We start from the raw sequence: 13,194 nt of genomic DNA on the forward strand, positions 1-13,194 counted from the left end.
AAATGCTTTATTCGCCAAAAAATAACAACCCTTTATCAATTAATTCAATGGGATATAAAAATCTGTTATCACAGGCTAGAATTTTAGAGGCATCACAGTAAGTTCATTGTGCACAATTTTGAGATTTTGAAGATTCATTAAAAATGAGTTCCTTATTCTGAAGATTTCGTTCAATTTTTAACGCCAACACATTTTTTTAAAGATTTTTTAAAAAAAATATGGACCAGTTTTAAAGTCTTTACTGAATTTGTTACAATATAGTCTATGTTTTGGTTTTTTGGCCACAAGGCGTATGGGATCTTAGCTCTCCAAACAGGGATCTAACTCACACCCCCTACACAGGAAGGTAAAGTCTCAACCACTGGGCCACCGAGGAAACCCCAACGCTAACACAACAATAGTGAGTTACTCAACACCCATCAGGCTGGGTACATGAGAGGGGATGAATGTGTTAAAACAGCCCCTCAGGCCACAGTCTGAAGACAAGAGCATCATCCGGGCTTTACCTGCATCCGCGTCCGTGGCCTGCACCCTTGTCAGGAGCGTGCCTGGCTCCGTGTTCTCGAACACGGTGATGGTGTAGGGATCAGCAGAGAACTCGGGGGCGTTGTCGTTCACGTCCTCTAGCGTGAGCACAATGCTCGCTTGGCAGAACCTTCCCCCTCCATCGGCGGCCTTGACGAGAAGATGGTAAGTTGCTTGCTCCTCGCGATCCAGCGGGGCTGATGTTTTCAGTTCACCTAAAAACAAATATCCACGGGCTCACTTGAAACCGAAGATGTAACTGCCAGCAGACACCCTTCTTCCTCTTACATCTATAAAATCTGAATAATAGCCTTCCTTTGGACAATAATTTTGTCAGTGACAGAGTCAACAGCTAAGGGAGCCCTCTGAGTTGGAGATTGTCAAATCCTGCTAGGAGCCAGCTCTAAGCCATAAAGATCTCCAGGCTGGGGGTCTCTTGTATTATATACAACGTCAAAAAGCAAAAGAGTTGCCAATTTACGGAGTTCAAGGTATTTTTTAACTGACTCAAAAATTAGATTCAAATGTCTATAATTAATTTGGGGGGAAAGCTTAATAGAAAACTACTGCTTGATCCCCAATTTTAACAAAATACAAATTCAAAGAGAAAAACAATCCCAGAGGTTTAAAGACAGGTAAAATATCATTAATCATTTTAATGAATATGCTAAGTTATAAATTTATGGTCACAAGTTCAATGAAACAAACTATATGGAAAACTGATAAAGCAGAAAGCTTGATATACTTTAACTTCTGAGTTGTTTTCTTTTTTTAAAGAAGGCGATATAAAAAACTTATAAACGTTAAATCCTCGATTCAAGTAGGTGATATTGCTGCTGTTGATATTTTATCTCACCATAAATTTTACAGTTAATTGTTGCTTACCTTTCTAAAAGATGCCATTTTTGTAGCAGAAGAGTAAACTCACAAGAACAAAATATAATTTCAAACTATCTGTGTGATCCAAAACCACCTGAATATGTGACTTTGTTGAAACAGAATCTGTTTTGCCCAAATTCCACCTTTACCTGTGTCTGGATTTAGTTTGAATTTTTCTGCACCTGGACCAAATAATGTGTAAGTAATTTCAGCGTTGGAACGGATATCTGCATCCGTCGCAGAGACCTGCATGATCAGCTTCCCAGGAAAGGCATCTTCTGGAATCGTGTCAGAATATAAAGTCTACAAAGATTGTAAACAATACCGTTAACTTAGAACATTGAAAGTTAACATGACTGCCAAGGGAGCAACAGAAATCACTTAACTGGGGTCACAGAACACACAGGAAAGGAATAAAACTAAAATCCAAGGGGTCTGCAGAACTATTTTTCTTACAAAAGAGGAGTCAGGTCACAGCTAACAACCCCATACGCTGAACTACAGTTCTTCCCTGGTACCCATGTTGTCCTCGTGTTAAAAACTATGCGCTCCGCGGGGGCAGAGGCCACACCCTGCACCTCTGGGTTCCTCCAGTATGTGCAAAAGCAAGGGTTCTAAATATAGTCTGCTGGAGCAGAAGAGAGCTGTGTACCAAGAACTCCTGGCCTAATGTCCCCCCCGCCATAACCTCACCCCACGATGAAGGGAATCCCTTCAGGAAAATGGAAGAGAGCATGTTTAGAGTTAACATACAACTGTAATCCTGTCCATAATTCACAGTATTTTTGAATGATGTTTTCAAGCTTTTTAAACATACCCCAAAAGTACTTCTGAAACTACTCCAACTCTGGCTCCATCAACCCCATCTTGACTTAAACATTAAGAACTTACAAGGTAAAAGACATCTGAATTACTTCCCGTGCAGCAGCACCATGTGACTGTCCCACTGAAAGGTTTAAGAAAGAAATCTGAATTCATAATATATGAACTTAAAGACAGGAGTAGCCTACCTTTTCACAAATGGGACTGTTGTCATTTGCATCAAGGACTTTGACTTCAACTATAGCTTTGGATGAGAAGGTCCCGTCAGTTGCTGTGATGGTCAGAAGGTAATTGTCCCTTTCCTCTCTATCTAGAGCTTTCTTCACATAGACCTTCCATTCGTTCTGTATATTTTCAATAGCAAACTGCCCCAAAGGATCTCCGCCTATGACATCAAAGGAAGGAGACGACAGTCAAATTTGTTGAAATTAAAAAAAAAAAAAAAAAAGAGTAAGTACAGGAGAAACAAATTGTATAAAAGATACATAATTTAAAAGTTTTTAAAAAATAATTCCATTTATATTTATTAGATTTCCTGTTTACTAAGCCCTGCCAACCCTCAACAAAACCAAAAAAAAAACAAAGGAAGCAGCACTAAAATGTGTATCTGAACACAGCATGAAGCCAAAGAGAATTTAAAGACCATCAGTAACACTTTCGCCTACACTGAAACTGCATTTTTTAAATCGTAATATCTTTTTTATATACTACGTATAAAGTCTGACAGAATGAATCATAAAAATCAAAATCTGTCTAATGAAACAACGACTGGCTTTGCTCAGGCAAAGAACTTGAAATATAGCTTAAGAGATTGTTACTTTCTACTTATTTTAAACATACTACAATTGAATCTTTAACTCTCAATTGCCATCAAATAACGTATCTCAGAATCCATGCTTCTGATACCACTTGACTTGAAATTAAACCGTCTGCATATGTTACCTGTTATGTAGTATGTAACTTGTCTGTTGATCTCCTCAGAATCGGCATCCGTGGTGCTCACGATGGCAATCACGCCCCCAGGAGGATCATCTTCGCTCACGGTCCCTTTGTAGATCTCGGCTGTGAACCGAGGGGGGCTGTCATTGACATCAGTGACTGTAACATCCACAACGGCTGTGGAGGAGAGCTGAACCTTCTCACCGTGATCTGAGGCCACCACCTTAATCTGGTAGCTGTCTCTCTTTTCATGGTCCAGTTCCCTCAGCGTGGTGATCCAGCCCGTTTCCACGTTAATGGCAAAGGATTCGATGACGTCCATGCTTTGTGACTGATCTAGATTATACATGACTTCGCCGTTGGTGCCTGAATCCAGGTCAGATGCCCTGATCTGAATGACTCTGCTCCCCGCCGGCAGGTTTTCAACAACAAAGGCCTCGTATGGACTAGACTCCAAGACAGGGCTGTTATCGTTGGCGTCCTTCACCTGGATGCTCACGTCGACAGAAGCCACCACCTCCTGGTCACCATGAGTGCACCTGGCAAGCACGGAAAACTGGAACCACTTTGTGGTCTCGTGGTCAAGACTCTTCTCCAGTTTCAGCCTCCCGCTCTGCCTGTCGATCACAAAGAACTCATCTCTGTTGCTCTCGGGGGTATTCCCTTTGACCAGGCTGTAAAGGACAGTCCCACTGTGTTCTGCTCGAATGAGGTCTATTTCGGTTCCGATGGGCACGTCTTCACAAACTGTATAGGTGTAAAACGGCTCTGAAAACCTGGGAAGCCGCATTTCTGGTGGGAGCACTTTAACGTAGACGGGAACAACCGATTCTCTTTGTGGGGACCCGTTGTCCACAGCTCTGACGAAGAAAGTGAAGACCTCATTCTCCAAGCCAATTAAACTTTCCTTGGTAGTAATTACGCCAGACGCTCTGTTGATTTCCAAATTCTCTTTAACACTTTCAGAATCTGCTTCGATGGCATAGGCGATGTCGGCGTTGGAGCCCTCGTCGGCATCGCTGGCGAGGACTTTGATGACCGATGTCCCTTTGGGAGCGTTGGACCCGATGTTCACCTCAAACCTGGTTGCCCGAAACTGCGGGGCATTGTCATTGTCATCTGTGAGGATGACGTTAACGGTGCAGAAAGCAACCTTGCCTCCCGCATCCTTGGCCATGAAACGAATGGGGATTACTTTCTCTGCTGGGGTTTCTCGATCAAGCTTTTCTAAAGTAAAGATCTGCCCTCGCTCATTTGTGTAAAACCGGTCTTTGGCGAAGTCATTGACAATGTGGTAGGTAACGTGACCGTAAATACCTGAATCCCCATCGGTTGCTTTGACCTCGGTCACCAGAGTGTGCAGGGGAGCGTTTTCAGCGAGCTCCACTTCATACTCGTTCTGAAGAAACGTGGGACTGTGCAAATTGCCTCCAATCACAGTCACGTGAACCTGAGCGGAACTCCTAAAAACTCCATCCGACGCAGACACCTGGAGGGTGTAGGACGGCTTCAGGGCGTGCCGGCGCAGGTTTGACAGCGTGATGATCCCTGTCTTGCCGTCGATGACAAAATTCTTATGGTCATTGCCAGACAGGATGGAATATTCCAACTTGTCTGCATCGGAACTGTCTGCGTCATAGGCCCGTACACAGGTCACAAAATGCCCGTGGGCGGCATGCTCGCTAATTCTGGCTTCGTAAAGCTGCTGGTCGAAGAGGGGCGGGTGATCATTGAGGTCTGTGACATCCACCGTGACAACCACATCGCTGCTCAGAGGGGGCATGCCGCCGTCAACAGCCCTCACGGAAATCTGGTGCTGCCGGAACTGCTCATAGTCCAGAGTCCTGACCAGCGAGATGAGGCCAGTGGCGCTGTCGACATGAAAATGATCGTGGCTCTTGCTGTGATTCCCGACCACGTGGTAGGAAATCCCTCTGTTTGGTTCTGAGTCGGCATCTGTCGCTCTGACTTGAACCACAGACGTCCCGATGACAGATGCCTCGGACAGGGTGGCGGCATAGGACGGCTGGGCAAACACGGGAGGGTTGTCGTTGATGTCCTCCACGATTATGTCCACAAAGACCTCGGCATGAGCGCCGGTCAAGGAGTCTGTGGCTCGGATGCTCAGTTTATATGCCGGGTGGGACTCGAAGTCCAGGGGCGCCACGACGCTGATAACTCCGGTGTTGAAGTTGACAGTGAACTGGCTGAAAGGGTCGCCCTCGGCGATGCTGTAGTGCACCTTCAGGCCCTCCGGGCTGTTGGCTTGTACGAGGACAACGGGGCTGTGCATCTGTGCGTTCTCTGGGATCTCGGCACTGTAGAAAGGCTTTTCAAACACGGGCATGGCTTTGTTCATCACGGTGATGGGGACGATGACCTCGGCCGAGAAAGCTGGATCTCCTCCGTCTCTGGCGACCACTGTGACGAGATACTCTTTATTTAAGGTGTCGGGTTCAAACGGCTTTTTCAGTGAGATCTCCCCAGAGGACCCAATCTGGAAGTGTTCGTGGTGCTCCTTGAGGTAGTAATGAACCTCCCCGTTTCGGCCACTGTCCCTGTCGATGGCGGTCACGTGGCGGATCACCTGGCCCACGGCGGCATCCACTTTCACCAGGGCGTAGTAAGGGAGGTTGACGAACACCGGGGCGTTATCGTTCTGGTCCTCGATGGCGACCTTCACGACGACGTGGGCCACGGCCGGAGGAGTCCGCTCCCGCGTGACTTCCACCACCACATCAAAGGCCTCCTGCTGCTCGCGATCGAACGGAATGCCGGTGGTCGACAGCACTCCGGACGTGCGGCTGATTCTGAACCTGCGATCCGGGTTGAGGATGTGGTAAAACAGGGGCTCGTTGATTGGATTCCCAAGGGCAGTGATGACAGCGAGCGTTCTGGCTTCGGTGGAATTCTCCTTCACCACGGCAGAGTAGAAATCTTGAGTAAATTTCAGCTGGCTCTCCTTGCTTTCTTTCACGTTAATTTTGACGGACGCAAAGCTGGCGAACCGGCCATCGGAAGCCCTGACGGTTAACTCATAGCGGCTCCTCAGCTGAGTCGTGTTCTGCACAGTTATGGTGCCAGTCTTGCGGTCCATCAAGAACTTCTCCCCAATGTTGCCTTCGGTGATGGAGTACATTAGCTGTGAGAACGCGCTTGAATCGGCATCAGTGGCATTCACCGTGATGACCTTGACTCCTCTGTAGGTTGGTAACAGAAGAGATGCTTCATATAATGATGCGGAGAACACAGGAGGGCAGTCGTTAATGTCAATGACGTGTATAGTCACATTGGCTGCGTATTCAGCAAACAGACGTGGTGCTCCCATGTCATGAACTTGCACAGTGAAGTGAAACGTGCTTGCTTCTTCATAGTCCAAACTTAGGACTGTATGAACAGCACCAGTGCTAGAATCAATGGTAAAGTATCTGTGTACAGATGGTTCAACAATGTGATAAACAAGCAAGGCATTTGATTCTTGATCAGCATCAGTGGCTCGAATGACTAATGGGACATTCCTGTCTGTTAGGACCACGCTGTTAATAGAAGCTGATTCGCTAATGAGCCCTGTATACTCTGCCTGCATAAAAACTGGCAAGTTGTCATTTTCATCCAGCAGGTGCACCACAACGGTTGTGTTTGCAGACAAACCAGCCATGTTAGTTCCTTGTACTGTTAATGTATAGACGGGCAAGGTTTCAAAATCCAAAGCTTTCTGAGTGATGATACTTCCAGAGTGTGGATTAATATCAAAGGCATCAGCTACATTTCCATCCTTTATTTCATAGACCACTGATGACTGGCTGTGGGCTGTAACCATTCCGACGAAACTCCCAATGCCGACAGTTTCACTGATTTCAGCAGAATATTCTTTTGATGTAAACTTGGGAGAGGCGTTGTCGGCAATGGTCACAAAGATCCGCACAGAGGTGATTTCACTCATTGGTGGGTCGCCTTTATCTGTAGCTTTTACCATTAAGTCATATGCCCCTTGGTTACTACGATCTAATTCTCTGGCAGTTTTTATGGAGCCCAAGATGGGGTCGATCGTAAAAGAATTTCCAATGTTTCCTGGGAGGGGAGAGAGAGAAGCATGTTGAGAGAAAAATACAAGGACCGATCAACCTTCAAAGGGAACTGGCTTCATTCAACCTGTCTCATTTCTCAATGTGTTTCATTTTTATCCACCTAAACTAAGGAAAACTTTTCCAAGTTTTGTCTATAAATTATCAAAAAACAAACAAACAGAATTAATATCACTATGCAGCTAAAGCTAAAACTCTTTCTGGCTGAACTAGGAATATGTTGTGGGAAAAGCTGATTCTCCTTCATAAAGCAGTGAAGCTAATCATTTCCGAGAGTCCCTCAAACCCCCTTTGGAATGTATTTATTGCTTGCAAATTCTCAAGAATCTTATATGAAAGGGAAGACTTCAATTAAATTCAACAGACTTCAATAGGGTTGGCCCTCGTTTTAAACATTCGGGAATTGATGAAGAAGCCTGTATATAATCTGCCCCACTTTCCAGGTTTTGAAGATTTCAATAATATTCCCTGAGTTTTTTTCAGGTCAATTTGATTTCTAGGTGAGTGTTTCTCAACCCGGAGGCGATTTCACCCAGGGGGACGTTCAGTCGTGTTTGGACATATTTTAGGTGACCACTACTTGTGGAGAGAGGGTGCTCCTACCATCCAATGGGTAGAGACAAGGGATGCTGTTAAATACCCTATAACACAGCAAAGCATTTTGTGATCCAAAAATGTCAATAATGCTAAAACTGAAAATCCTAAGATAGTTTTACTTGCTTTCTTTGGACTTTTTACAGCTACAGTGACTACAACAGCTACACATACAACTCCACAATATTCCGTGGTTTTGATTCACTGACTGAAACCTTTTCTGAGGAAGCCAGTTTACTAGCTACACAGTTTACTATCTTTTTGGGCAGATCACGGCAGTGTGAGGGTCCTCAGAACTGATCCATCCACAAAACCTTCATCCCTTTCCTGTTTTCTAAACAAAGAGTCCAGAATCATTTATTTGAGTCATAGAATTGAACTTATTTTCCCCAAATGAATTCTTTTTTTTTTTTTTTTCCCAAATGAATTCTTACACTGACGCAAAACAAGGCTGACTTGCCACTTAACTGCTTTCTCAAACTCTTGCTTTCCCCTCGGTTTGCCATCAAGTGTGGCCCCTTCACGGAGCAGAAATACCCAGAGTGATCTGCCGACCAGGGGCTCAAGGCAGCACTCCTTTCCCCACATCATTACTAGTAAACACTTCCTCAACAGCCTTCATTTCCTTCCTTTAATACATTTTCCAAAAACCCGTGCTAGTTCTTCCTGAGGCCAGACCCAGTCTGGTTTTCATTAAGTCTGCCTGGCTCCGCGTCCAGGCCCCAGGGCCACGTCCTGACCTGCAGCAGGACCGAGGCCCAGAACGTCTCCAGGCCACGAGGCTGCTGAGCCGAAGCCTGGCCCACGAACGGGGTCACACTGCCTCTGCCAGGCCTCGCAGACACTAATTTCCGGCCTGTCTGTATTTACGAGAGCCAGTGACCCCGGATCCTCTCTTGCTGTGTTTCAGGCACTCAACGGCATTTCGAGGCCCTTGCTCAGCGACCTGTGTGTCTTCCTGCGTCCACAGCTGTGGCTGCGTGGCTGCCTGGCCCGAGACAGGGGGCCGTGAAAACCTTGGACAACTGTCTGCATCCCCACCCTTTACTCTCCTGTGTCTGTACTGATCAAGCAGCTGACCGACCATATTTTATATTCATCCATCTATATGCATTTCTCTTATTTTGTACAGTGAAAGCTTCAAATACACAAGGTCTAACTTGGAGGAGTGAATGGATTCTATCTGCACCAAGAGACTCCTCAACCAGGTAAAGACACCCTCAGTGGGTTTGGGGGGGGTGGGGGTCCTCTCCTGGAAAAGACTTCCCCCCCAGCTATTCTCACTGCCTCTCCATGCACCCGTTCATTCATTCACTCTCTCAGGCTCTGCCCAAATGCATCCTTCTTGGAGAACATGATGGTGAGGCGCCCCTGACCGCCCCACTCATCATGGCTGGTCTGTCCTGCTACCCTGGCCTTTTTCTACAGCACGTCGTATTGCCACCTTGTTCTTATCTGTTCTCCCCCTGGAATGTCGGCTCCACTTCAGCAGGGCTTGTCTTATTCGTTGTTTTATCACCTCTGCCTAGAAGAACACCTGATACTAAGGAAACACTCCACAAATATTTGTTGAATGAAACAACTTTTAGACATGTTTGGAAAGAAAACAAATTAATTACCCAACAGGTTGATCAGCAGCTTGGAAAAAATTAATACATTCATTAAATGCTATATTTCTATTCAGGGTTTCCCAGGTGGTACAGTGGTAAAGAATCTGCCTGCCAATGCAGGAGATACAGGAGACTTGGGCTCGATGCCTGGGTGGGGAAGATGCCCTGGAGGAAGACATGGCAACCCACTACAGTATTCTTCCCTGGAAAATCCCATGGAAAGAGGAGCCTGGTGGGCTGCAGCCCATGGGGTTACAAAGAGTCAGACAACTGAGTGACTGAACATACATATGTATCTATTTGATTTTCTTTTCCTCATTGATACCATACTTCAATCACTGCCAACAACCATTTATTGCAGGCAGCACCTCATTTAAAAGAACTAAAAAAAAGGAATGTGTCAGGACTAACTGGAAATCCGTGATAAAAATTTTCATCAGGATTGTGAAATTCAGAAACACTCTTTATTATGTGCAGCAGTTTTACTTTGATAAAGACAGCTCTGAGCTTGTCAATGGTAACAAGAAGGTTAAACAGGAACACAGCTGGTTAGTTAATATATGGATCCTACCCATACATACACTACAGCAGAAACCATCAGATTTGCAGATGAGAAAGCAACGTCATGTTTACATGAAAAACCCTGAGGGCTGCTGAGCGGCTAAAATGTGTCTTTGTCTGATTGAGTAATAGCCACATTCACCAAATACTGAAATACACAGATGGCATTTGTGAACAAATTAACAGGGCAGGGACAAAAGTCTGTACTAGGCTGGGGCCTCGGTCATTCACTTCAGGGGAGATGATTGCTGATTTCTAAACAGTCTTAATTTGTTCCTTCTGTATAAACAGGGCAGTTATCTGGACAAACATGCAAACGTGTGCATGTCAGCTGTGACTTTCTTATACACACCTACACCCCAAAGGACACGTCAGAGAGCTGTGCTAGGACCTGCCTCTTCCCACGGAGAACATGCCGTGGGTGCTCACTGCCTGACTGCAGCAAGCTCTGTAAAGCTGCAACTGCAATGACGTTTAACCTAAGTTTGGGGAAGAAAACCAATGCTAGTCAATACATATTTTTACCGAATGTCTTCTATTTCCAGAGGTTACAACAGTTTTGAAGAAACAATCATCCACTTTAAAAAAATAAATAAAATACTATAACTCAGAGTATGGCACTGATGTATCTCTAAACACATAACTGTTACTGAAAATATTCTTCAGTGACTTCCTTTTTCCCTAAAGACTTGTCATCAGACCAAACCTTTTGCTCAACAAATTGCTGCTAATTAAACCGGCAATGTCATGGCCAGAATTCACAGCTACTCTTCTGAGCTTTATTAAATGACATAGTCAGGAGCAGGTGAGTATGAATACACTGTTGAATGAAGGCTGTGTGACCGTTTTATAGTTCCTTCTAGTCAACAAATTTACAGACACGTAATTCTATTGCATTTTAGTGGCAGTCACTTCCTATAAATCAAGTGGAATAGTATGATTGTTACACTACCAAATCTATGATAATTTTATAGATGTTATATCCAACCAAGTATTTAAAATCCGTCCAAATTTTATGTCCTAATAGGCCCCTTGTATTATCTGGTTTTTGAGTTGAGACACAGTTCCATTCTTGGAATACCAGATTACTAATCCCATCAGTCATTACAGGCATTTAAAGAATTCGCATGCCTTCAGTCAGGCACCAACAATCATATTTTAAACACCCAGTTGTTGAAAATTATGTGAAAGCTAAGGGAAAGTTTAGCATTTTCTCCTACACAAACCCAGTCAGTTTGTCTAGGAGAAAATTATTTTATTGAAGTGCTCAGGCATGCACAAATGGAATGCACTGCTTTTTTTAATGGTTAAATTTCTGAACCAGTGGAAAAATCATCTTTATTCAAGTCACTAACTACACTATGATACATTTTAACACTGCAACCTCAGGCAGTATATGAGGTTTTATTTGTGAGAAATGGCCTAAATTTGTTCATTGTCAGGGAAAATATGAAACTTCAAATATATTAAGAAATAAAAATAGTTTAGCCACATAAAATACAGTGATCAAGCACTGTTTTTTAAAAAGTGCTCTCCATTTGCTCAGCTTTGGATTATGTGATCTAGAGTTAGTTATACCCCTATCATTTCTAATGCCTAGAAAGATACACAATTCCTGAACATGCAGAGGTATGGACTTTTTTTTTTTTTAAAAATCAGGTTAACTGGATGATCTCAATATTCTAAAATCACCATAGGGAAAGAATGGAAGAGAGTATGAGCCTTGTACTAACAATGGCAGAGAGAGATGGGAAATTGGAAGCTGCTTTCTCCATATTTAAGCACTAATATTAATACTAATACTCATAGTTATTTGGCATGAGTAGGGCAAGTCCTGGAGCAAGGTCACTTCTGACTGGATAAATCACATGCTCTAAAGCAGATCCCGGCTTCATCAGGGGCAGAATTATTTCCCAAGAACGCACATCTGTGGACTAATGGTAGCCCCCCTTCCTGCCAAGCAGAAGCATGAATGCTCCTGGCAGGGCACCTGGCACATAAAATGAGAGTCTGAATGAAGACACGGAAGAGTGAGGAGCGGGAGCAGCAAGCAGCATAGGACAGCAGGTCCCTCCGCCGCCACCACTTACAGCTGCTCCTCCTCCGTGGAATCGGCAGCAGGCCTCTGGTGCTCTGCTCCGTCCGACTCTTTGCGACCCCATGGACTGTAGCCCTCCCAGGCTCCTCTGTCCATGGGATTCTCCAGGCAACAGCACTGGAGTGGGCTGCCATTCACAGCTGGAGCTGTCCAGGCCCACAGTTCCAGCTGGCCTCCCCACCCTTGCTGTCTCCTGCCCGATGCCAGCAGGGACCTAGCCTTGTCAACATCTCTTCAAGTCCTTGTCCCAAGCCAGGGACCTACTGCAACCACCCTCTTCCATTAATGAAATGCACCTGTGAAAGATGCATGGGGGTGACCACAGCAGAAAGGCGAAACCTGGAAGGGACAGGAGCGGCATGGCACCCCTCATGAGACGTGACCCAGTGAGAACTCCGCAAGTCAGCACTCCCGTCATGGAGCCTCCTGCTCTGCGCAAGAGAAAATACTCTCTGACTAAATGAAAAATGTTAAATCACTAGGCCAGCCTTATTCCAACAGTACTCTGTGGAGGAACGTGACTGTGTAGTTAAAATCATTTTGGAAGTCCTGAATTGGTCAAATAAAGTTTTCTTCACTGCAGGACTTCTCAGAGCCTTGAATTATGCTAACATTATGAAGTCTTTGACAACATTACCCAAACGTAGTTAGGACTCTCTATCTTTGCTTTCTAATGAGTTAAAAGTTCATTTTTTTTCTCTTTCTCCTAACAGTTTAAGCAGTTTTTATACACAGAAATCTTTCAACATCTGGAAGTAATTTTAGAAGAAATATCTTTCTAACAAGTGCCAAGTTATAAACCTATGCAGTGCTCCAAAAATACCTGATTCGATGGAGTACAGTACTTCAGCATTTTTCCCTTTGTCCTTGTCCAGAGCTGTAACCTGCAACACAACTGAGCCGACAGCTGCTGATTCGTAAACCCGCCCTTCGTAGGAGGAGCTTGTGAACCAGGGGGCGTGGTCATTGGTGTCGCTGACGTTAACAACAACCCTTGCAAAGTTGCGCTTTACAGGGACATCTTGATCGCGTACCTAAAAGAATCGGCATATTATCAATGCTGTTAAGGTAAAGGTTAAAA

At 44.7% G+C, this 13,194-nt stretch overlaps 1 protein-coding gene across 6 annotated transcripts in view; it reads right to left on the reverse strand.

The window, feature by feature from the left end:
- The window catches only part of FAT1 (FAT atypical cadherin 1), a 122,086-nt gene that overhangs the window by 22,424 nt on the left and 86,468 nt on the right, over positions 1–13,194 (reverse strand). For all 6 annotated transcript variants that reach the window (XR_006339276.1, XM_043893706.1, XM_043893703.1 and 3 more), the window contains 5 exons: positions 12,937–13,147; positions 3,169–7,236; positions 2,415–2,611; positions 1,554–1,707; positions 507–740 (listed from right to left, as the gene is read on the reverse strand). Coding sequence is in view for 5 of the 6 variants with exons in the window: in XM_043893706.1 (XP_043749641.1) it covers positions 507–740; positions 1,554–1,707; positions 2,415–2,611; positions 3,169–7,236; positions 12,937–13,147 (4,864 nt within the window). In the remaining variant the exon portion in view is untranslated. The remainder of the gene's footprint in view (positions 1–506; positions 741–1,553; positions 1,708–2,414; positions 2,612–3,168; positions 7,237–12,936; positions 13,148–13,194) is intronic.

This window comes from Cervus elaphus, chromosome 32, assembly GCF_910594005.1.
Source record: "Cervus elaphus chromosome 32, mCerEla1.1, whole genome shotgun sequence".
NCBI classification, from domain to species: Eukaryota; Metazoa; Chordata; class Mammalia; order Artiodactyla; family Cervidae; genus Cervus; species Cervus elaphus.